Source organism: Cryptotermes secundus, unplaced genomic scaffold (assembly GCF_002891405.2).
Source record: "Cryptotermes secundus unplaced genomic scaffold, Csec_1.0 scaffold1951, whole genome shotgun sequence".
Classification (NCBI taxonomy): Eukaryota; Metazoa; Arthropoda; class Insecta; order Blattodea; family Kalotermitidae; genus Cryptotermes; species Cryptotermes secundus.
Genome location: NW_019727443.1, coordinates 689,986 through 713,857, shown reverse-complemented (window position 1 = coordinate 713,857; position 23,872 = coordinate 689,986). Strand labels below are relative to the sequence as shown.

The 23,872-nt window shown below is 46.7% G+C and overlaps 1 protein-coding gene across 4 annotated transcripts in view; it reads left to right on the top strand.

Annotated features, from left to right (window-relative positions):
- LOC111864879 overlaps positions 1–23,423 on the top strand; it is a 31,993-nt gene extending 8,570 nt beyond the window's left edge. For 3 of the 4 annotated variants that reach the window (XM_023852463.2, XM_023852462.2, XM_033751606.1), the window contains 7 exons: positions 6,491–8,609; positions 12,811–13,226; positions 16,804–16,921; positions 19,083–19,304; positions 20,194–20,479; positions 21,550–21,779; positions 23,289–23,423. In XM_023852463.2, the coding sequence (XP_023708231.1) occupies positions 7,245–8,609; positions 12,811–13,226; positions 16,804–16,921; positions 19,083–19,304; positions 20,194–20,479; positions 21,550–21,722 (2,580 nt within the window). In that variant the 5' untranslated portion in view covers positions 6,491–7,244 and the 3' untranslated portion in view covers positions 21,723–21,779; positions 23,289–23,423. Of the gene's footprint in view, positions 1–4,322; positions 4,495–6,490; positions 8,610–12,810; positions 13,227–16,803; positions 16,922–19,082; positions 19,305–20,193; positions 20,480–21,549; positions 21,780–23,288 lie in introns of those variants that run through there. The other variant, XM_033751607.1, reaches the window with a different exon arrangement.
- The last annotated feature ends 449 nt before the right edge of the window (positions 23,424–23,872 follow it).

Genomic DNA, 23,872 nt, shown 5'->3' with positions numbered 1-23,872 from the left:
GTTTGAACCAGAGGAAACCCACTCATCCCCGACATAGACGGAGAAACCTTGAGGCCACAAGCCTTCTGCAATTGTTTTCTCAGTATTATCATCCGAATGCAGCAGTGGAATTGTGAGGTGTAACAGACAGACAGACAGACACGCAGGCGACCGGGCGATTTCACAACCCTACCTGACTGATGAAAGTTTCTCGAATATGGGAATTAGCGAGAACAGAGGTGACACAATGCTTCCACTGAACAACAGTTTCCACATAAGGAGGGAAATGTTATATAAAACGGCCTGTGTTCATGCCTCATCGTCGGGAGAAAGGGCAAACCACGGGTAACAAATCGTTCGAGAAATGTGGAAGAGTTCACATGACAGCAAAAATAAATAAATAAATAAATAAAAGTAAAAAAATACATAAATAAATTAAGAGCATATTAAATTCAAAGAATGCTTGCTTCATTTCAATGTAATCTGTGGACTTCCATTTCCGAAATAATAAATTAGATGTTCTGTGTGGGTGTGAAACTTGGTATTTGACACTACGAAAAGATTTTACAGTGAATGCGTTTGAGAAGCGACAGGACGCGACGCGAGAAACTAGCATGGCGCAGGTAGCAAGCAGGACAGAGGCTAAATGTTTCTCTGAAATTCCGGTTAACTTTTCAACTGACTGCACGGCGTTGAAACCCAGAGGATTGGTCTCAGGGATCGTTCGCTAGACCGAGGTGTGGATGCTTGGACAAGAACTTGAGCCACTTAAGTTTGTTTCTGTTCTCGTGAAGCGGTTCCACCTGGCCGGGGTTTGTGCCCTGGTACAAAGGCACGGGCAACAACTGCTTACAGATTCAAATGTGTCCTTTTTTTCGTCAATGACCTTCGCTTGCAGTTATGTTACGCGAGGCGTAAAAGGGGTGAAGGACGTTAACATGAGGCTCTGGGTTATGACGCCGTGTAGATAGGTATCCATATAAGAATGGAATTATTGTTTTCTGCGGTTTACTCTATGGCGCTGCCATCACTGAGTCTATGTAGTGTGTAATGGCAGAGTGACAGATGAATGATGAATTTGAAGGGATTTCGAAGGAAGCGGCGGTGTTCAAATCGAGGTATTAGTCCGCCATTTGCCTGGAGGAACTGGTGAAAGTCACGAAAAACATCGGTCAGGATAGCCAGTGTCCCTGTCGAGACTCGAACCGTGGACATACGGAATACAAGTCTGGAACGTTACCACCACGTCAACCCGCTCGGCAAAATGAAATGAGTTCCCACCTTTTGCTTCTGTGTATATTTTTTTATTGCGAAGATTGTGAAGCTGGGAAGCAGTACTTCACGAATATATTTCTCAGAGATTGATTTTAATATTAGCTTCCATGCATTACTCGCCCCCTTTAATTAGTCACCAGCTTTAACGTTAAAATCTCTGCATTTTACTCACAGGACACAGCAGTAACCGTCGGCCTTCGTTATGAAGGCGGAGAGTGTTTCCTGTGAGGTACGAACTATTCTGATTGGGAAGGGCCAGGCCTTCTCGCCACTGTCTGCACGGGAGAGCGTGAGGCAACCATACGGGACATTTAGCTACATGAACGTGACTGGAAACTTTACGAAGTGCAATATCTAAGAGTGACATCAGACAAACAGCAACATACTCCGAGGGACAACAGATTGCGGGACTCATAGGTCATCATAACTGGGCGTTCCTGTCCATGAATATCGGCATTTCTTGTCGCTGAAGACGGCAGGACTGAAACAAAGGGAGAGCGGGATCTTAACGATAATTTCACGTCACATCGGAAGTGACGTTGCTGCGCCACTGGTATAAACAGCGCGAACCTCAGCCCGTTTGTTCCCTCTCGGATTTATTGCCCTTTGAGTAGTAACAATACAGCGATCTGTGACTCGAGGTGGGCGCGTTAGCAACGAGAAGGGCCAGTTTTCTTCGGCATGTGTGTCATCGTGTCCGCGTGTAAAAAATTGAGATCGGAATTTTTCGAAATGTTTGAATCTTCTTCTAGAATCGAGCAACAATAACGAACACTTCACATTAAGACCTACACGCGTTTCTGCGTCCATCTCTGCCGTAACTCACGAAATGTTAGTCGGAACGAAACATGTTTCGGACAAAAGTTGTAAAGAGGAATGAAACGCATTTTATTGCCGATGCATATTTTCGAGGCAATTAAAAACAGACTTTGCACCATAAACACGTTACGCAATGCGCACATTCCTGAAGTTCTTCTGAAAGCGACTTTGTACGTATATCGTCATTTGACCGTCAGTCTTGTACTACATTCTTAACGCTGGACGTATTATGACAGCGTGATATAATTTGATAACGCTGTATCTGGCTAGACAGTTCATGTTACAAGCTGTTTAACCAGAGCAGATATGCAGAATGCACTGGCTGTCATGCAGCCCTTTCACACTGCTTGCAAGCTCCTCTGCAAGATCAGTAGCCATGTCTGCCCTCCAGAATGGTGACAAACTGGTATCATCGGTTCCAACACCTTTCCGTTCATGTATGTTCCTGTTGTGGAAGTAGCGGACTCCGATGGGCCGATCCTCCATTTAAGGAAACATCCAAATTATAATTAAAAAAAAAAACATGACATTCGGGAAGTCCCGGGTTTAAGTCTCGGCCTGGGACCGGGTACCCCGACTGGAATTTTTCGTGAGCTTTCCCAGTCAGTCCAGATAAATCTTATTTTTAGACTCTCAGTATTCTGAGCTACAGAAGCCGTCGTTAAATAACCTTTCATTTTGGCAGCATCGTTACGTAGCCATAGCAACGCAATGACGTAACAGCTTCGGCCTTGCTATTGATTGGTGGTGTGTCAGGGGCCAGTAACTGTGACGTCATTGCACAGTGCCGCAGAAAACTTGTTAACATCCATCGCGAAGTCACCATCGTGCGTTCTGCCGACGGTCTGGCGAGGCAGAGAAGGATTACAAGGTACAGGGTGTCTACAATGAAACGCCCTGATTTTGAAGATGTTTTGAAAATAGGCAAATGTTTCTTTCATGTGTTAAGGGTCTCCTACATACTACAGGGGTTCAAATTCCCGCCTAAATTTTTAGGTTACCTCACGGGCCACCGTTGGGGCGCTGTTGTCCTTTCACACAAAGATGGCGTCAGCTCAGGAGAAGGCGCGAGTTGTTCTGTGGGTCTCTGAGTTGAAGCCCGTTGTGACGCTGCAAAGGGAGTTTCGTCGTGCACTAGACGTAAAGAGGATTAAAGCATGGCACAACAAGTTTCTGGAGACTGGGAGTGTCTTCAAAGGGCGCGGGGGAGGCTGATAACGCGTCTCCGACGAGAAGGTAGAGACCGTCCGAAGTCGTCGGGCTTCACAGGAACTGCAGATTCTACAGGGGCGGAAGCCAGAGGACAACCCGTGGCCTGTCACATTCCTGACCCAATCGGCAGAGGCCCCAGCTTTCTAACAAACATCAAGTTCTTGACGAGGCCACTTTTCATGTCTCTGGTGCTGCAAACAGGCATAGCGTTCGGATATTGGGATCACAGGAAACGCACAGCGTCATGGAGCATGCGCGAGACAGCCCGAAAGCGAACGTTTGGTGTGGCGTCATGTGCAACATGCGCAGAAGACTCGTACATGGGCATGCCTCTCCTCAGATGGTGCTCCACCCCACTGGCCGCTAGACGTACGGCGAGCTCTGAATCCAACGTTTCCAGGCAGTTGGGTGGATGAGGTGGTCCGACGGATTGGCCTCGACGTTCTCCTGACTTCACGCCGTGTGGGGCTGCGTCAATAAAGTCCGAGACCTTGGAGACCTCCTGGGATTGTGGAAGTTGTCGGTTCCATGTTGCAGAGGACCTGGGCGGCCCTCGATTGCAGAAGAGATACCCTACGTGTCACGAACTGAGCTCGCGTGGAAGTGTACTGATTTCTTAAACTAAACTTTGTGCTCTGTGTTACTGATATTTGTCAACAATTAGGCCATATCTCTATTACTTACTTCCTGAGAATACGATAAAATCAGGGCGTCTCATTGTAGACACCCTGTAGAACTAGTATGGCTTGCTTTGTTGTTAAAACACTAATATAATTCAGATGGGGCAAAGGTGAAAGCCCTTACGTTACATCACGACAAAAACACGGGCTATTTTTATATCGCCATTTTTGTGAGTTATTGTAGTGCAACACTCTTTGAGAATTGAATGGGAAGCCTCAGCTTTGTTATATAAGCTTCAGTGCTATTAACTTCACCTGTTATCCGTCGCATTCCTGTGTAGTCCAACACATTATCGAATGAAGCATCGAGGCCGATGTGTGACGGCATCTCCCACGAATAATACGAACAAATAGTAGTAAACCGTAAACGGTCTCCTTTGTGAAGTGCATTATACTTCACATAACCTCAGCCAAAGTTTCACGTAAAAGACGCGACACACTGAATCAACAAGAGACTACACGCTCTTTCGTGACCAACGACATGACTCACGCTCATGCAGTGTACTGAAGCTCGACAGTTCGTTACTATGTAAGCCGAAATTGCGTATTGCCAGAGATACCATCTTACCGTTACGTCACTTCCTTATATATGTACATAGGAAGTTGCGAACGCCTTCAATATCTAAATGATTCATAAATAATGAATTGGAAAGGATTTGGAAGGAAGCAGTCATGACCCAATCAAGGTAATATCCTGGAATTTGCCTGAGGGGACTGGAGAATACTTAGAGATTCGAAACCGGCGCCCCCGAATACGAGCGTGAGACGACTTGCTCAACATTTTGTGTTACAGTTACGTCGTTGGGTAATACGAGTAAAGTGACGTCACAAGAATACGCCTCGAGGTCTTATTTCACGACATGTCGAATTCCAGGCTCCGATTTCAACGCCATGAGAATTTCAAATTTCAACTGAAAGTTACCTGCTTCAGGTACAGTAGAAAGGATGTTGCTTTCCTGCCCTAGAAGCTGTCAGTCCCTCAGCTAGCCAAGATATTCATAGTTCACTTTGATGAGTTTCAGTGACGGGTGAGGGACGCATTCTGTGACTGGAGGTATCGCAAATCCCAATTGGAACGACACAGCGTAGAGAGGGTGTACCAATCACAAGACGCGCAAGATAATGCCAGTCACAGCCAACCCTCATCAGGTTGCATTATCGACACGTTACGATGCCAAGTCTGTGTCCATCTGTACCTGTAGCGTTGTACACTTGAATTCAGGAGATGCTGGTTCGAATCTTTGCCGGAACACAGGCTATCCTGACCGAGACTTTCGTGGTTTTGCTCAGACTCTCGAGGCAAATGCCGAGACAATACCTCGATTTGGTCACCATCGCATCCTTTGAAGTCCTTTCCAGTTCATCTATCGTCCTACCATTCACCTGCAACATAAAAGCGGGCTACATGGCTTCCGCTCGGAAATGTCTCCTTCCAGAACAGGCAGATGGCATGCTGTGTTAGCGCCCTGACTCTACTGCAAGTCCCGGACAAGTTTCGAACCCAAGCCGTGGCCCGCACTCAGCGGCCCTTTGATACCGACGGACATGTCGCTACCAATGGCGCTCTATCGCGAACCCTGTAAACAGTGATTATTCTTCGTCATGGAAAGGAGGCAGTGTCTGGTGTGAGGTAGCAACTGAATTGTTGTAGACAGAGAACCAATTCTGAGTTGGTATGCAGTCCTCCCCAGCACCAACATGAACATGTTACCGAATGCTACCATCAGAATTCAGATCGAGGCCAGTCAACTTCTGTAGCTTCGCCAGGACAAGTGGGCACTGCCCGAGGACCTTCAGAGCAGGATCCATTTGTCTGTCGCTCTTCATGCTTGCAAGTGTCGAGGTCTCACGCATTCCTCACAGGCGACATGTGCACCCCCCCCCCACTTCGGCCATAAGTTCTGTGAGCACTGCCCACATTCAAGCAAACGTTACAGCGACAGCTCAGATACCAGTGCTTAGCAACGGCGAGTAAACCGTCGTTGCTATGTAAGGTCTACAACAATATGTGACTATGGGAAGCACCCACAATGGATCGAGTGCTAGCCAATCGCAAGCTAGAAATCATTCGCTTCCTAGTAAAGGCTGAGTAAACAGCCGATGCTAGGCAAAGCTTGCAACAAAACGGACAGTGACATGTTTTCTATAGGTCCGCCGACTCAAGGTTATATAAGATGACCGTCAGTCGCAATGTGACTTTGACCTGGAAGTTTATAGTAGACTGGGCTCAACACCAAGATTGACTGACTGACTGACCGTCAGTCGCATTGTGACTTTGAAGTTTACGAGTTCCAGTTCAGAGTTGCGGTTCAACACAACGTTCAAGGTGTTACAGAGTTCACTATTGTTATTATTCTTCAGTTCTTCAAACCGAAGTGCGTCGGTGTATACTGTGCAACTATAATAAATATTACAGAACAGTTCAACAAGTTGTTGCCTCTTCTAATAACGACTTGTCACAGTTCTCCCGATTCTGAACACTCGGAGGTACCAAATGACGCATAAGAGCTTCTCTTTTGTTTCAGAAGTTGCACTCTGACGTATGGTGTGTCCGTGGTCTAGCAGATACACAGCAGCAGCCGTCCTCTTACCTCAGGGAGCGCTGGGGTCGTCAGAGCTCCAGAAGTGCATCAGCTGGCCTCCAGTCATCTCAAGAAACGCGTGCTTCCGTCGTCATAGCAACAACGACAACGACAAACCCAGAGCTACGGGAACTCAGAAGCGCCTTCTGCTTTCGTCGTGCCATTTGTTACAACGTGCCAACCGGTCATTGATGAGAAATTTCGGTGGCATACGTTCGAAGACACTGAAGCAGCAGCGTCCGTATAATCTTCATAATCTTACGTCAAGAAGTCACAGTTTAATCGTTGACTCTGATACGACCAGAGAGGGTACGAAAACATTGGCACATCTGAACAGATATCATTATCAGTTCCCGTTAGATCTGCAAGGGTGGCCACGAAGATGGACTCAGACTGTATTATTCCCCCACATTAGTGCTGTAATTTAGAGACTGCTCTAATTAATACGTTGAATAATAGGCATAGTACAACAGAATGAATGGAGTGCAAACACTTGCTCGCTTCTTGTCACTAAGTGAACTCGCCAATTAGGAATACGTTCCACATTTGAATAAGTTTAATAATTTTTTCAGTGACTGTTCATCGCAGAAATTAAAGGAATACACTTTGGCAATATACGCTTTCAACACCACGCAATATACACACCCGTACGTGAGGCATCAGACAACCAGCACAGCAGCACTTTGAATACACTGAGATGGAACCACTTCCACGAAGAAACGCTGGAGGCCTTGCACCAATCTTGGGATGGAGCAACGATTCACCAAGTTTAAGCCCAGCAGTGACACCAAAAACACCTGCGGGAACGGATGAAACACCAACCTCGCCTCAGAACAAGTCTGTAGCCAGCAGCGGCATTGGTCCAGACTCTCCTACCAGAACTGTAAGCTTCAGCTCCAACGATTTCTCCCCGACTCTGTCCAGCATCGGATGTGAACCGTCAGCCTTGTGCCCGTCTACATCTTCTGCAGAATCGCGGCAAACAGCCAGACAACAAAACGCCAGTTCCTCTCCTCCTCCACCTGTCAAGAACGGTGATGTCCTTCCCGTAGGGAAATCTCCCATAAGAACAGTTATAACCGAGAATCCTATCTGTGATAATGTCGTTATCAAATTCCGGGACAACGAAGGTGACGATAAAGACGCCGAATCTGAAGCAGACTCCATATGCAGCAGCGAGTCGGGGAATGACGAGGAGAAGACGAATAAAATACCTGACGGCGGTTGGGGGTGGGTCGTCGTCTTGGCGTCATTTATAATCAGTATGATTGCTGACGGTATTAGCTTTTCCTTTGGTTTACTGTATATCAAGTTTCTTGAGCACTTCGGCGAGAGTAAGAGTAAGACTTCTTGGATCGGGAGTCTCTTCATGGCTGTGCCTCTCCTCTCCGGCCCTATTGGCAGTTCGCTGGTCGATCGGTACGGCTGCAGGAAAATGACAATCATCGGAGGAATCGTTTCTGGAATCGGCTTCACAATGAGTGCCTTTGTCAACAGCATCGAACTCATGTACACTACGTTTGGGGTCATAGCAGGTCTGGGTTTAGGGCTATGTTACGTCACTGCGGTGGTATCCATCGCGTACTGGTTTGACAAGAAGAGGGCTCTGGCTACAGGGCTCGGAGCGTGTGGGACTGGTGCAGGCACCGTCGTGTATGCACCGATGACACAGTACTTCATTGAGGAATACGGCTGGCGTGGAACAGTTCTCTTGCTGGCAGGGACGTTCTTTAACATGTGCGTGTGTGGCGCAGTAATGAGAGACCCGGATTGGTGGGTCCAGGAGCAGAACAAATTAGCGAGTCTAGGCAACAAATCCGCCAGAGGAACATCTTCATGCGGCTCCATCTCCGGAAGAAGTGGGGCTGACAGTGACTTCCCAGGTGTCGAGGAAATTCGGAAGTTGCTCAAGAGTGGCCAGACACCGGAGTATCTGCTCACAACACTCGCCGGTAACACCCCGGTGCCGTCACAAGATGTCACATCATCCACTGACGTCGAACATGTCACGTCATCCAGATCGGTGATCAATCTGCCAACTTTTATACGTCAGAAGGAAAAGGTGAGTACGTAGCTTTATCAGCAACTGTAGCAAACGAGCTGTGCTGTACTTTTAATTGTCTACAATTAGTAACAATAATGGCGGGCACGCGAACTCGTTTGGTCGGAACGATGCCAAACCTGGGCTTCTGAAGTAATGTACGTGGTATGCAAAACATGCATTTGCTACGGCGAAGTCACCGTACAACGTAAAATAAGAACATGGCAGACGCGCGAGCGGGTGAGTATATTTATTTGTTGTTTTATGGCGCTATCGGTATCTGGGCTATACAGCGCCGAATGATATGATGACCGATGATTCGAAGAGGATTTGGAAGAAGTCGTGGCAGAATCCAGGTGAATTTTAGAGGGTTTGGAAGGAAGCAGTCATGGCAGAATCCAGGTGAATTTGAGAGGATTTGGAAGGAAGCAGCTATGGCAGAATCCAGGTGAATTTGAGAGGGTTTGGAAGGAAGCAGTCGTGGCAGAATCCAGGTGAATTTGAGAGGATTTGGAAAGAAGCAGCTATGGCAGAATCCAGGTGAATTTGAGAGGGTTTGGAAGGAAGCAGTCGTGGCAGAATCCAGGTAAATTGGAGAGGGTTTGGAAGGAAGCAGTCATGGGAGAATTCAGGTGAATTGGAGAGGGTTTGGAAGGAAGCAGTCACGACAGAATGCAGGTGAATTTGAGAGGGTTTGAAAGGAAGCAGCTATGGCAGAATCCAGGTGAATTGGAGAGGGTTTGGAAGGAAGCAGCCATGGCAGAATGCAGGTGAATTGGAGAGCGTTTGGAAGGAAGCAGTCGTGGCAGAATCCAGGTAAATTGGAAAGAGTTTGGAAGGAAGCAGTCATGGGAGAATTCAGGTGAATTGGAGAGGGTTTGGAAGGAAGCAGCCATGGCAGAATGCAGGTGAATTGGAGAGGGTTTGGAAGGAAGCAGTCATGGCAGAATTCAGGTGAATTGGAGAGGGTTTAGAAGGAAGCAGTCATGGCAGAATGCAGGTGCTCTCCCGGCGTCCACCTAGAGAGGCTAACAAACCAGCAAGAATAGACTGTCTCAGCCGACAGCTCAACTGAGCACCTCCGTAAAAGGCGAACAGGTTACTGTTACGCTAACGAACTCGTGAGGCGGGAGCAGCACTAAATTCAGGGTTTGAAATGACGTACGATAACATATCTTCAGGAAAACATACACAGCATTTCTTCTGGCATTTGCTTTTGGGAGATGTAAGATGACAATACGGTGAAAGGCAAAGTCGTCCCTGTGCTTTACTAATTAAGCACTACGTCATGAAAGCGTATGGGGGAGTGGATGTATATGCCCACATTTTCTTGACCTCGGCACTAGCTGGAGGTGAGTGGTCAGCTTCACGCCCCGACCGCCTGACCCCCGGTACTCATTGTATAGGAGGCTGGGCGAGCCCCAGAGCCGATCTGGACGACATGGAGAAATGAAAATTCTTGCCCCCACCGGGACTCGAACTCTGACCCCTAGGTAGTCCAGCCCGTAGCGCAGTCGCTATACGAACTGCGCTACTCCGGCTACCAGACAACAAGGTGGCTGTGCGGTTTGATGGCACTAACTAACCAAATACTGTGACTAGGCACGTCAAATTTGGCATGGAGGTAGATCTTATGTGTGATATGTTGTTTTCGAGTCAGGAATTACAAGTGTGGCGACTATGCGAAATGATGAGGCTATATCCTGCAGGATTTGAACGTAAGAAGTAAGCGAGCTCTTCAAAAATAAACTGAAGTGACTATAATAATAGTGACAGGTTTGTAGGGCTGGAAATTTGTGTAGTAGGGAAGTAACTTTTGTTGAGTTCTGCCGGGAACTACTTGTATTTAACCTACAGTGAGTAAACGGCATATTGATTACGTACAATATATGTATAGACAAACCTGTTAATGTTGTTTACGGAACTATCACTGAATGAAGAGAAATGCCTTCTGAGATGTGACGCCGTGTAGTTCTGCATAAATTCACTAATGTTTCGGAGGAACCTGCTGATTCAATCCTTAGGGCCCAATTTATGAAATGTAATAAGAAGCAAACAGCATTTTTAACCCTGAAGATGGATGCAGTGGGTTGCTCCGAAGTATCTGATAACATATTTAACTACATGGCGTCACATGCCAGAAGACAGCACTCTTCAGATCCGAGAGGACCGCTGTTTATTTCCAGTATCACACGAAACACAAGTACGCCGCCTGGGCTGAATGCAACATTTTTGCGGTTTAAGCAGGTGGTAGTGCGCGCTAACAACTGCGTTTTCTATGTTTGGGCCCTAATTCAGCTAGTACAGTTTCCTTGGGCGAGACTGAGTCCACTTGGTACGTCGGCCACTAATTAGCCTACTGTACCAGCCCAGGATGATAGATGATGAGTGTGGAGCAGTCGGTGGAATGAGAATTGGCAGGGGAAACCGAAGTATTCTGAGCAAATCTGCCCCGGTGCCACTTTGCCCACCATAAATCCCACATGACCTGACCTGTGAATTCACAAACCCTCGGCGCTGTCGGATTATTACGTAAGACGCTAAGTTGGTTTTCTCCAGTTGTAGTTGGCTGGGCGCTATGCACACAGAACAGTCGGCAGATAATTGTGTCCTTATCGACGAGGAGCTGGCATTCATAAAGATAAGAAATAAAAGTGCGTGTATTTCTAATTCGTTCCTGTTATGCCGACAGCCAAGGGCACCTGCAGCAAACGACTTAAGCAAATGTTCTGGTTCTTCCCGCGTGGCGACGGCCATATTGACAAGTGCGTTATCTGAACCATGTAATGGCACCCGCCTCTCAGACCTCGTTCTTTCTTCTCAATTTATAAACTGAGAAAATAAAAAAGATTGGCAAAGGGAGACCGGTTACCGCTGGTTCTCATGAGTCGCTTCAGCAATGAAAATGATGACGTAACTGAACTCAAATAAAGCAATCAAGTGTTGCCAACATGCCAGTTCGTTCCTGTTTTAATTTGTTTGTTTTTGCTATGACAATTATTCTGTCCCCGGAACGCGCAGTCAAGTGGGCAGCTCTCCTGCATCTCATTCGGAAGGTCGCGCGTTCAATTCCCGACCAGGAGACCATCCATCTAGGCCGACGGGTTTTGTGCTTTTCCTCACACTCTCCAGACATGTGTCGAGACAGTGCCTCCATTACGCCATGACAGTTTCCTTCCAAATCCTTTCCAGTTCACACAGACATTTATGTTATCGCTTAGCGGGCAGAAGCTTGAAATTCATGTAAATAAAATTGTGACGCGTGATTTGTAATCGGACTCAGTGGACAATCAAACAACTCGTAACTGCAAATAGCTGCGACAGTCTCGCTCAGTTACACACTCCACACATCACTGTAACTACAGCACACATAAATTCTTCTGTCTTCACTAGCCGTTGCTTGGTAGCGACTTTCAACAGTGAACGTTCCCCTCCTCTGGGTTCCCGAACTGTCCCCGGCCTCAGCCACCAGCATCTCATAGCAACGGCTCAGAACAACTGAGCCCCAGCAATCCTCTGACCACCTCACCAACCCCCTACTCTTGACTGACTGCAGTTCAAAAGTCAAAGTCAAAGTCACATTGCGACTGACGGTCAGTAAGTCAGTAAGTCTTGGTGTCGAGCTGCATCTGGGGCTCATGACCAGATATTTATTACTGTTTGACAGTTACGGTCTTGTTTTTGTGGGGGCGACCTCTGACGAGAGGACGTGTCTGTATTTTGTATATGCTGCGGGCCCTTGCCAGCGCAGTCTTTCTCGGATCCGAGTCCCTTGGGACTCGCGACTATACTTTACACTTTCAGATTTGAGACTTTCCTTTTCGTCGCCTCCTACTACTCTCAGGGTGGCTGCAGCTCCTAACTTGTCCCACCTATAACATCTTGGCACCAACCGCGTAGAGAACACCGCTCCGCTTTGTTGTAGTTCAATTGTTGCCCATCTGACCGCACAAAAACCCCCATTCCTCTGTTGTTTGCGGGCGGCTAATTGTTTGTTCCGCTGTCGTTGCCTAGCAACGGGTCTACATGCCGCAATATATAAAAGTGGGTTTCTAGATTCAAATTTAATAAGGAAAATTTAGCCTCAAATGAACAACGTGCTAGGCATTTCGAACTACCTACGTCTGGATCTTCAAAGTGATCATTTTCCTGCGTATACATTCTCTTGTCCTCCACGGGCCTCGAACCGTAGTGTCTCAGCACAAGTTTGGTTCTCTCGCAGGTGCCACTGGAAGTCCTCGAGTCTCTGAGCTCCAGCAAACGGGTGTACAATCTGATCCTGGAGAACTACCCCAGCCTCTTGTTGTGCCGGAGTCTCAGTGACAACGGCAAGCTGAATGCCATCCCCGAGAGCTTCGTGCTGCCTGCCCGGGTGCCCGTCGCGGCCATCAGGGCAACTAAACCCCCGACGTCACACGCCGACACCAGACATCACCAATCAGAAGATCACATAGACACTCCTCTCCTCGAGAAACATGACCAAGATGATCACAGGGCTATTGCAATCATCAGCAGATCACCAAAGTCATCAATAAGAAAGCACGACAGACATGAGCCAGTGCCCTCCCTAATGAAGAAGCAGGCGTGCTCGGCAAGTCAGGCTTCCCCACACTACCTAAAGAATATTCGTGTCCACAGGTAAGACAGCAGCCACATCGCCACACACCTGGCTCGTGTGTCACCCCACCCCCCGATTTGGGGGGGGGGGAAGTTCAGAATTGAAGAAAGGAAAGAAATATTGTCACGTGATAAGTGACGATAGACGAGGTTTGGATTGGTAATCGGATTTATTGGGCACTTTAACATGCAGCTCACGGCTACAATTTACAATTCACACGCAGACTATCTCGCTCGTGGTCTTCACTGCGCTGCTTGGTAGCGGCGCCAAACAGTGGACGTTCCTCTGCTCCAGGGCTCACGTCCTCGCAGGCTGGCGGCCACCTCACACCAACCTCCTAATCCTCTAACTGCCGTCTCAGTTTTGCCCCGTAATGACAGCTGGTCCTCGTTATATAGCCTCGGCACGGACCGCACAGAAACTCTCCTTTTCCATTAACTTTGCTGTTGTTGCGTGTGTGTTCGGCCGTCATGTGACGACTACAGAGCCATTGCGTAGCAACGGATGTCACAAATTTAGCTTTCAACAGACATGCCACAGTATTATTCTTCTGTACTCAGCAGTCCAGGGTGACGAGTAGAAATGGCGCTAACGGTTTAAACGTAAGTCTGTAGGCAATTTCTCTGGATCCCCGCCCCACAAGGAAAAAAGTCTTGGTGGCGCTCATGGTAACTAAGAGATGGGGTTCTCACGGCGGTGACTATGACGCCGTGCACTTTCGTAGAGAAAGTATCAGGGTTTCGGAGTAGCATATTGTGTCTATCTTCAGGTTCGACTCTGACAACGTAAGCAGCCAGCACGTCGGCTCCGTCACTCCGAAAAGCCTCGCACTCTTCAGCCTTTTTTAATTTGAGTTATGATTACGGGTAGTGATGTTTCGGATAAAAATACTACTACCATCTATAGGATATGGAGGCCGCATGCATCTCCAAAACGTTCGTATCCGATTACCACATTACAGGATGCAACGACAATGTGAACATTCACTGCCTCGTTTTCTGCACATTTCTTGTATTAAACCATCTTCATGGCTCCAGCCGTTTTATCTGTTCGGCTCGAGATATTTTTCTCCGTTTCATATCATTAAAAAAACTCTAAAGAGTATGAGATGAGTTAGACATGTAACACCCGTCCGAGAGATGAGAAATGCACGTACGATATTGGTCCGAAACCCCACAGACAAGCAGATCACTTGGGAGACCTAAGGGTAGATGGGAGGATAATATTAAATGCGATATTCAAGGAAGTGTGTGAAGGCATGGATTTGATTCATGTAACTCAGGGCAGAGATCAGTTTTCCCTCAGTACACTGAATAAATATGCAGCCCTTATCATCCTGACATATCTTGTAGACAACACTCGGATGTTGTGAACACGGGGATGAACCGTTTGGCTTCGTACAATGCGGGTGACTTTCTGGCCACCTGAGCGACTGTTGGCTCAGTCAGGATGTTGAGGCGAACTAATATTACCCCGACGTGCGGTAGGCACTAGACAATACCGTGTGTATCCGGATTGTGGCGGTGTGACTGCTTGCTTATGTTCTAATTTTAAAATGACTCTTACACATGCACAACCTGCCTGCCAGCAATGCAGTTTACCTAAGGGACGTCACACTCATTCCAAGCTTTCACAAATTTCGGTATTATCCGCTCGAATCCAGACTCTGACAACCCAGATTTCACGATTCTACACGTGGCGAAAGAGCTGCAGGCCGTGGCCAGTGGCGTGCAGCTCTGAAGCAGGCGGCGCCGGCTATAGTGCCATTCATTCAGTTAACATTAATACGAGGCCGCACGCCACACGCATTGCAAGAACATTTACACAGAACATCCTCGGTGGATAGCAACGTTACTACTAACTAGTGATGGAAGGGACTCAGGTCAGGTTATGTGGGATTTGTGGTGGACGATGTGGCGCGGGGGCAGGTTTTCTCCGAGTACTTGGGTTTACTCTGCCAATTCTCATTCCACCGGCTGCTCCACACTCATCATCTATCATCCGGGCTGGTACAACTGGCAAAATAATGGCCGACGTACCAAGGGGACTCGGTCTGACATCACCCCAAGAAAATAATTAGTAACGGGCACGAACCGACTTCTCTTCTGGGCCCAACATGAACAGCTTCCCCGGGGTTTCAGAAGATGAACCCTGTAGTTAATCTAAACTCGTTCCCACCTCACAGAAAAACCAATGTCCCTGTAAAAAGAGCAGACGCGTTTCACGCTGAATAGGTATAAAAACCACTGCTTGTTGTGAGACTCACAAAAAACGCATTAAGACTTTCTGTGGGAGAAATACAGAGTTCTAGGACGTTACACCAGGTGGTACATATAGTTACCACTGTGCTTTAAAGGCCGACTAACTTTCTGGAGCTAAGTCTCGAACCAGAAGGCAGTCGCTCAGCCGGAACAGACATTCTTCGCTATTCATGCAACCCGAAAGTTCATTACAGTGTTCATAAAAGCCCGAAAGTAGCCCCTATTCTAAGCCAGATGAATTCACCAACACCCCCACACACAATTTCTTATATATATAACCCCTTTAATATTATCCTCCCTACTATGCCTAGGTTTCGTGGGTCATTTTCCCCCTTCAGATCTTGAAATATTAATCTTGTATTCACTTTTCATACCCATCTCATCACCCTAATAATATCTTATGACAAATTATAAAGTTCCTGAATATGTATTTTCCTCCAGCTTCCTGTGTGTATCCCGAACATGACAAACGCCTGAACAAAACCTAGCGCACTCATGGCCGTGAGGTCTGAATTTCCTGCAACGCCCTCAACTTAACAGGCACATACCAGCATCAGGCCAAATTCAAAGACGTCCAAAGATCACATTTTGTAGGGATATTCCCCGTGCATTGCTTCGATCTAATTATGCGTGTGTCTAGCCTTTATTTTAACATCTAATGTGTGTACAGTACGAAGCGCGAGTCGACCAAATTCTAAGTAACACAATTGTAGCATTGCAGCTGTGTCACTGCTCGCGTACTCCTCAAGAATCACCTGATGATCGCCTATTTGGGCCGAAATATGTTGTGAGCCAATTAATAGAAACATCTGTTTGTCTGGCGGCAACGCCTCTATTGGGTGAGGTTTACACGGTGGCCATAGTTTAGACTGCGAACGCCTGAGGTGTAACACCGTCTTCTGTGGCAGATAAGCTAAAGCTATCCCTGTAGCAGGCCGCCGAGGCTCCCACATTTTCTAGACAGTCGTTTCACAGATGGCGTTGAGGTTGTCAGCCTTCTGCGCCGGCAGCCCTTCACCCCCGAGGAAGATTCCCGGTTCTCATTTCTGTTAAAAGGCTGAGTAGACCCCAGGGCCATAGTGTGGATGGAAGGATTAGGTCAACCGAAAAAAATCCAACGACTTCATCGGGAATCGAACCCGCGACATTTCCTGCTTGTAGCATAGATTGTGGAAGACGAAAGCAGTACGCTCCTCTGAAATTCCGGTACAAACGAACCAGACCAAACGGAACTGTAAGACAGAGCGCCACAAAATAAACCTCTACAGGCAACCCTCCTCTACTTGTTGACAGTCACATGACGTGCTTTTGTTTTACAGCGATTTCTGTGTTTCAGGAACTCCGTGATGTACCGAGGAGCCATGCTGAACATCCATAAATACCGCCTCAGGGCCTCGTCCTGTCCCGACATTTACCGCAACTCCATGACAACCATCGCAAAGGAGAATGAGGAGGTCAGGGTTGTTCTCTGTATGTTGTTGTCATTGTTGCTGTTGTTACACTTGCTGACAGCGGCCTCCGTAGTATAGAGGTAACGCTCCCACCTCATGACTCATAGTACGCGGGTTCAAACCCGGCGGAGGTCGTGGAATTTTTAAGGGCGGAAAAATTCAGGGAACAAGTCCTCCGGGAGGGACTTTAAGCCGTGGGTCCCGTGTGGTAGCTTTACGGCACGTAAAAGAACCTCATATCTCCTAAGGAGATCAGTGAGCAAAATTCAAGGACATTTCCCTCCCAACAGTAGTCTCTAACGCCTCTGATAGATGGGGGAAGCATTATAGATACCGCTAAGCCAGTAGAGGCCGAACTCGCTGGCTTGGTCGGAACTGATGGTAAGCACTAGTATCGGTAGGGTATAGAGACTGGTAGAATATCATAGAGGGAAGCACAATGAACCAATACTGGTCTAAGTGCATGGGGAAACCCACCCTCTCCAATAACTAACTAACTAACTGACACTTGCTGACATTGAGTTGACAGACTTTTGTCATCTCGCCTCCTATATATATATATATATACTGTATGCTCTGAATGTCAAACTTGGTCTTTCACGTTAAGGAAGGAATTTAGTGCTGAGGAGAATATGTGCATCTAAGGAGGGGGGGGGAGACGTAAGGATGGACAAAATTGCATAATGAGGGGATCCGTAATGTTCATATTTCTAAATATTATAAGGACGATCGAATCAAGGAGACTGAGATGGAGGATTAAGCAACAGCCGAGCAGGGTAGCTGAAGACCTGTATTTCTGAGGTAGCGGGTTCGAAAACCGATTCATTTACCGGTCACAGTACCAGACGGTTTTCATGGCATTTTACAGTCTCTCCAGGCGACCGTTTACTTCCAAAGCCTTTTCTATTCACCGTTCATTATCATCTTCCCATCTCATCAGATGCTACATAGCATCGTTAAGTAACTTACCACCCAAAGCCTAAGTTCATTTAAACAATAGCGCTACATTTAAAAATTCGGTTCGTACCTCACAGGAAACATTACGTCACCGTTACAGAGCCCAACCGGTTAATGCTGTTTACTGTGAGAACCATACGGAACACACAGATACACTCTGTGAACAGAATGGAGGGTTTTGTTCAAGCAGCTGGTTCGCATAATTACCACAGGGCATTAAATGGCTAACGAATACGGAATCTTAATGTCCAGAGAGACTGCCGCGTCACTGTCTCAGACTATAAATATTTACCTCGTCGAGGCTGACAATTTGAGGGCGTTACTTGTTTGTGCCGTATCCGACACGCTTCCCCCTGTGCGACTCACTGGCCGGACTGAGGCGCTACGTCGCGGAGGCTGAGGATATGTGGGTGTCAGATCGGGAGAGACGAAGTAATACGAGGACTGATAACATTACATAACGAGGCGCTTCATAACGTGTACTTCTCGCCAGATATTATTAAGATGATTAAGGACGGCATGGGCGGAGCCTGTACCACGCATGTGAGATGAACTACGCACCAAACGTCGAGGTCGAGAGGATACGATTCCGTTTTCTGGGAGGCGTCAGATTCAATTCTCGGTTCGGAAACTATTTATTCTGATAAGAGATTTAATCGAGGTTTTCCTCAGTTCCTCTAGTCAAAGGCCCGGCGACACTGCCTTTCCTATTGATTAAGTATTAAAACCCCCACCATTAGACGCGATACAGACTGAGCCACAGAGAGCCTCGATAAATAAACCATAAATAAAATATAATAAATTAAATATACATAAAGAATTGTAGCCACAAAACTTGAAGGATATAAACCACAGTATGAATGTGAGAATAATACAAAAATGGAACATAAACAGGATATGACGGTTTGGAGTGAATTCATGTGGCTCGAGATAGAGGGCAGTGGTGAGTTCTCTGAACCTTCCGGTTCCATAAAAGGCGGGTAATTTGTTGACTAGCTTCAAAAAATTTGGGCCCTACTTATGGTATGATTGGTGCATGAGATTCTGGCATGTGGCCTCTGGGCTATGACGCCCTGCAGGTGGATACCGACGATTTCGAGGCACATGCTGCCGCCATCTTCAGGATCCATCTACAAGACTACAGAGTGTCACAAACCAGAGGACCACAATCTGTTTCCAAAACGAAGTTCTGTTTCGTCTGATGCAGAAATGGTACGCGGACATCCTGGAGTTGCTGAAGGGCATGGTGGACGTGTCCATGTTTCTGGAGTGGCACTTCCTCCTCATGTCACTCTCTACGATCCTGCTCTTCACGTGGTTTATCGTCCCCTACTTCTACCTAGCAGAGATCATGGTTCGAAACGGCTATTCCGAGCAAGAGGCTTCAACCCTTCTCAGCATCATCGGCTTCAGCAACTTCTTGGGAATGGTAAGATTGCCTTCTGGGCCATGCCGCCGAGCATGTTCCGTCCTCGTCACACTGTCCCCCTTCCTTCTGATCTCACCCTGCTCCACTTCCACCCGTGACCATAAACCGGTATGACGACTTTTGTCACTTTCTTCGCACTGGCTAAGACCCACTTCCTTTCTCTACCCCCTCACCTTGCCAATTTGCTACAAACCGGAAGGTCGCGGCTTCGATTCCCGATGAGGTCATTTGATTTTTCAGTAGCGCGGTCGGTATAGCGACTGGCTACGGGCTGGACGACTGAGGGGTTGGAGTTCGAGTCCCGATAGGGGGCTAACCCAGCCTCCTATCCAATGGATACCGGGTGGGCTCTTTCCCCGTGGGTAAAGCGGCTGGGGCATGAAGCAGACCGCTTACGCCCAATTAGTGTCAAGATCAAGAATAGGTGGATCTATACAACCACTGTCCCATACGCCTTCATGGCGTAGTGCTTAGTTAGTTAAGCACAGGGACAACTTTACGATTACACACTTCAGGCATCAAGATGGAGCTAGAAAGGTTGCTCCGAAACGTTGGTAACTACCAATGAGACAGCAATACAAACCCGAGGCCGGTGCGTCTGCACTGTGGCCGTAAGACCAGGCAACATGCTTAGATTCTGGAGGGTGTGAACACCTGACGATTGACAAAGTCGAAGAACACAGTAATCACAAAAAGTATACACTATCTGGCCATCTGCAGTGCATGGTGAAACGGCGACTGAATGTGTCAGCCCTGTTCTCATTATCTCTCTCTCTCGAAACACTGTCCTGAGCATATCTGTAGAACACTGTAATGTGATCATAATGTACTGTAATGGGAAAATGGGCCGGAACACTGATGAAGGTATTCTTATTTCCTGTTGCAACAGATATTTTTGGGTTGGGCCGGAGACCAGCCGTGGATGAACGTGACAAAGGCGTACGCTGCAAACCTGGTGCTGTGTGGAATAACTATACTGCTGATGCCAATATTTGTGCGGAGCTACTGGCTGCTCACCGCGACAGTGGCCCTGTTCGGCCTGTTCTTCGCGTCCAGTTTCTCCTTCACGCCACCCATACTCGTGCAACTCATTCCTCTGGAGAGATTCACAACAGCTTACGGCCTCACTCTGCTGTGCCAAGGCATCGGAAACCTCCTGGGGCCCCCTCTTGGAGGTACGTTTCGTGTCACTGCACTCTTTTCTTCCAGAGACGCACAACTGGCTCTTCTTTCCCCCAAGATATTGTCACGTGATTGAGTTTCGGTTTGGATTGGTAATTGTATTTATTGAATTCTCTGCAGCTAGCTACAGCGCGTACGATGTCTTCTCAGTCTGCTGTATTTTCACCGGCTGTCGCCTGGTAACGGCTTCAAACGCTGTAGCTTCCTCAGTTTCCGTGTTCAGGTCCTCACTGGCCGGCGACTGTCTCACAACTAACTCCCACTCTTCTATCTGCCATATCAAGACTCTCTTGTCAGAGGCAGAGCTACTTTACGACTGGCGCTATACCGCCAATCAGTTCGTCCTGGCGTCAAGCCCCTAGAGACCCACGGCCAGAGATTTTTTCAGCTGAGCCCTTGTGATAATAGTCCTTATGCAACAAGTCAAAGTCGCATTGCGACTGACGGTTAGTCAGTCAGTAGGTCCTGGTGTCGAGCCCTATGCGGGGCTCATAACCAGATATTTATTACTGTTTGACAGTTACAGTCTTGTTTTTGTATGGCGCCCTCTCTGGTGAGAGGACGGGTCTGCCTTTTGTACATGCTGCTGGTCCTTGCCAGCGCAGTTTTATCGGGTCCGAGTCCCTTGGGACTCGCGACCATATTTTACTGTCTCAGATTTGAGACTTCGCCTCCTACGACTCGCAGGGCCACGGTGGAGGTATTCGACCCCGCCTCCACACGGGATTCCTTATGCAACAGAGCAGCTGACCTCTTTATATAGTCTCGGCACGGACTGCATAAAAACACCTCTCCCAACAATTCTTCCATTGTTGCATCGCGTAGCTATCGCGCGGATCGCGGTAGAGAGCGTCTCTTCCCAGTAACTCCTCTGTTGCGTATTACAAATGTTGTCTAGCAAAGGGCGTTTGTAGAGCCGTTCACTATCAACGGCTGTCTCTGCTCACTTCACAGTTCTTGCCTTGAGCGAATATTCCACGGTATATAAAAGGATATGGGAAGGGCAAGTAAATGCTTCATTATTAATTTCAAAGAACTGACTGTACATACTTGTGTCTCGCAGGACTGATGTTTGACATCACACTAAGCTGGGACCTGTCGTTCTTTATGGCCGGGATATGGATAGTTGTGTCCGGAATATTGGTCTGGCTTATCCCGGTAACAAGGAACCGAGTTCTCTGGGGGTCAGGGAGCCTCGAAATGGACATCGAGCGTGACAAATCCAGTAGTGCCTAGGAAGGTTTCGCACGCACAGAACACAGATCTTGCATGGCGTGACTTCCATATTTAAAGGTAAGATAAAGATGCTCCTTGTTTTAATTAATTAAGCACCACGCTATGAGAATGTATCAGGGAGTGGGAGGAGGTATCAAGCCACATATTCTCAGATCCTATGTGCATACTGTAGGGAAGAGAAAAATCTTTTGCTTCTACCAGGAATCGAACCTTAGTTCCTCAGCCATCCAGCCTGTACCTTTTTGCTATATCAATTAAACTAAGTAAATCTTAATTTTTGCTTACACTGAAATATAAATTTGCATTCCATTAAAACTGTGTCAATAAACTGTTAATGAATACAAGTTGGCAGAACCAGAATTCACTAAAATAATCCTAAGTGAATGTTTATTATTTGTATAAAACTTGAAACTTGAAATGCTGTGATGTGGCACTTCTGCTTTGTACATGTGACTCCTAGACAGATACCTGATATGGTAAGTTGGTACTTACATGGCCTTCTTCAGTCCCTCCATGACATTTATAATCATTTTTGCATGTCCTGAAATTTCTGCAAGTGACTCATCATTAATGATGTAACAAATAAAAGAACGAAATGTCACTGTCCTAACTGGGCTAGGCCGAATGCTGCCTATATTGTGCGCTCTTCCTGCTCCAAAATCCTAGTAACTTCCTCTCGCTGCTCTCACAGCTGCAGACATACAGTTCACAATCCCTTTCACCTCCATGTGACAAGTTTATGGTGTAAGATTCCAAGGCTCATCACGGTGGCCTGTGTTCAATCCCAGATCAGTTCATATGGGATTTGTGGTGCACACAGTGGCACTGGAGAAAGTTTTATCCAAATACTTCAGTTTTCCCTGCCAATTCTCATGTCACCGACTGCTCCATTTCTCATTTATCATCCAGGATTGGTGCAGTGGCGCATCTATAGCTGAAGTATCAGCATAAAAACAACAAAAACAACAATAATCTAGTTTTATAAGCGAGAAATTTATCATTATTATTGTGCAATTTCCAGTTACCATAGCAATGAACTTTCGAGTGTTAACATACTGCAGGAGCGCAAGTTATGTGTTAAGTCATTCATGAGGAGTAAGTAGTCTTGTGTTTAAATGTATCCTGTGAGTCTGTGACTACTGACAATATTTTGACATGTACGAGTATATGAGACATGCAGTATACTTTACAAAGAACATGATTTGCGACTGACTGTGCGAGATGGCAAATGAGAACACGTTGCGTTGAATTCTCAAGGGTGTTAACACTAGTTTTGTCTAAAACATCCCCGAGAGTACATCACACCTTGAGTGCAGAGGCAACTGCTACAGAAGGCAAGTCCCATGTGTTCAATGAAATTTCTGGCATGGAGATTCTGGTTCCCACTATATGTTGAAAACTTTTAAATTTTGTAATGATCTACATCACAATCTGATAATGACGCACCATCAAAGATCTTTTAGAAAAGCAGCAACAGCAGTAAAAAGGGACATCACAGAGGTTCAGACATGTTGAGACTTGCACTCTCGACTTCAGAGCTATAATGACACTGTTCTTATCTTTCAGGTGGTCATGTTCCTGGGTCTCATTTGTCATCCAGATTCATTGCAACATTTACATTTACATCACTATTCAGCAAATCGCCATTACATATTTAGAGTTAGAAGTCGTTCCTTCACACATTTTGTTGAGCCCTGTTGAGGGACACAGAACAGCTGACTTTTGATTATCTGTAAATAGATACTGGACTACAGGTAAAAGGGAGTAACTAAGCACCATGCCAGGGTGTGTGGGGGAGCAGAGATACAGCTCCATGCAGTCTTAACCTTCTACACTAGATGGAGGTCAGTGTTCAGCTTCGTACCCCGGCTGTTTTACAACTGAGTTATATAGTATACAGCACTGAGTTAACAGGATAATCCAAATGCAGATAATCAAGAATCATTTGTAGAACTCTTCGATAATGGTTCGATGATTAAATTAAGTACTTAGACAAAATTAATTATTACAAACCATTCAGTGATAATTTGGGTACTTAATTCTTAAAAATTAAAACATTTTTCATGATTTAATTTTCAGTGGATGTTACTTACAGTGCCTGAAATGAGGTACCATTACGTTTCTATTTAACTGACAAAAGGTATGTTAAA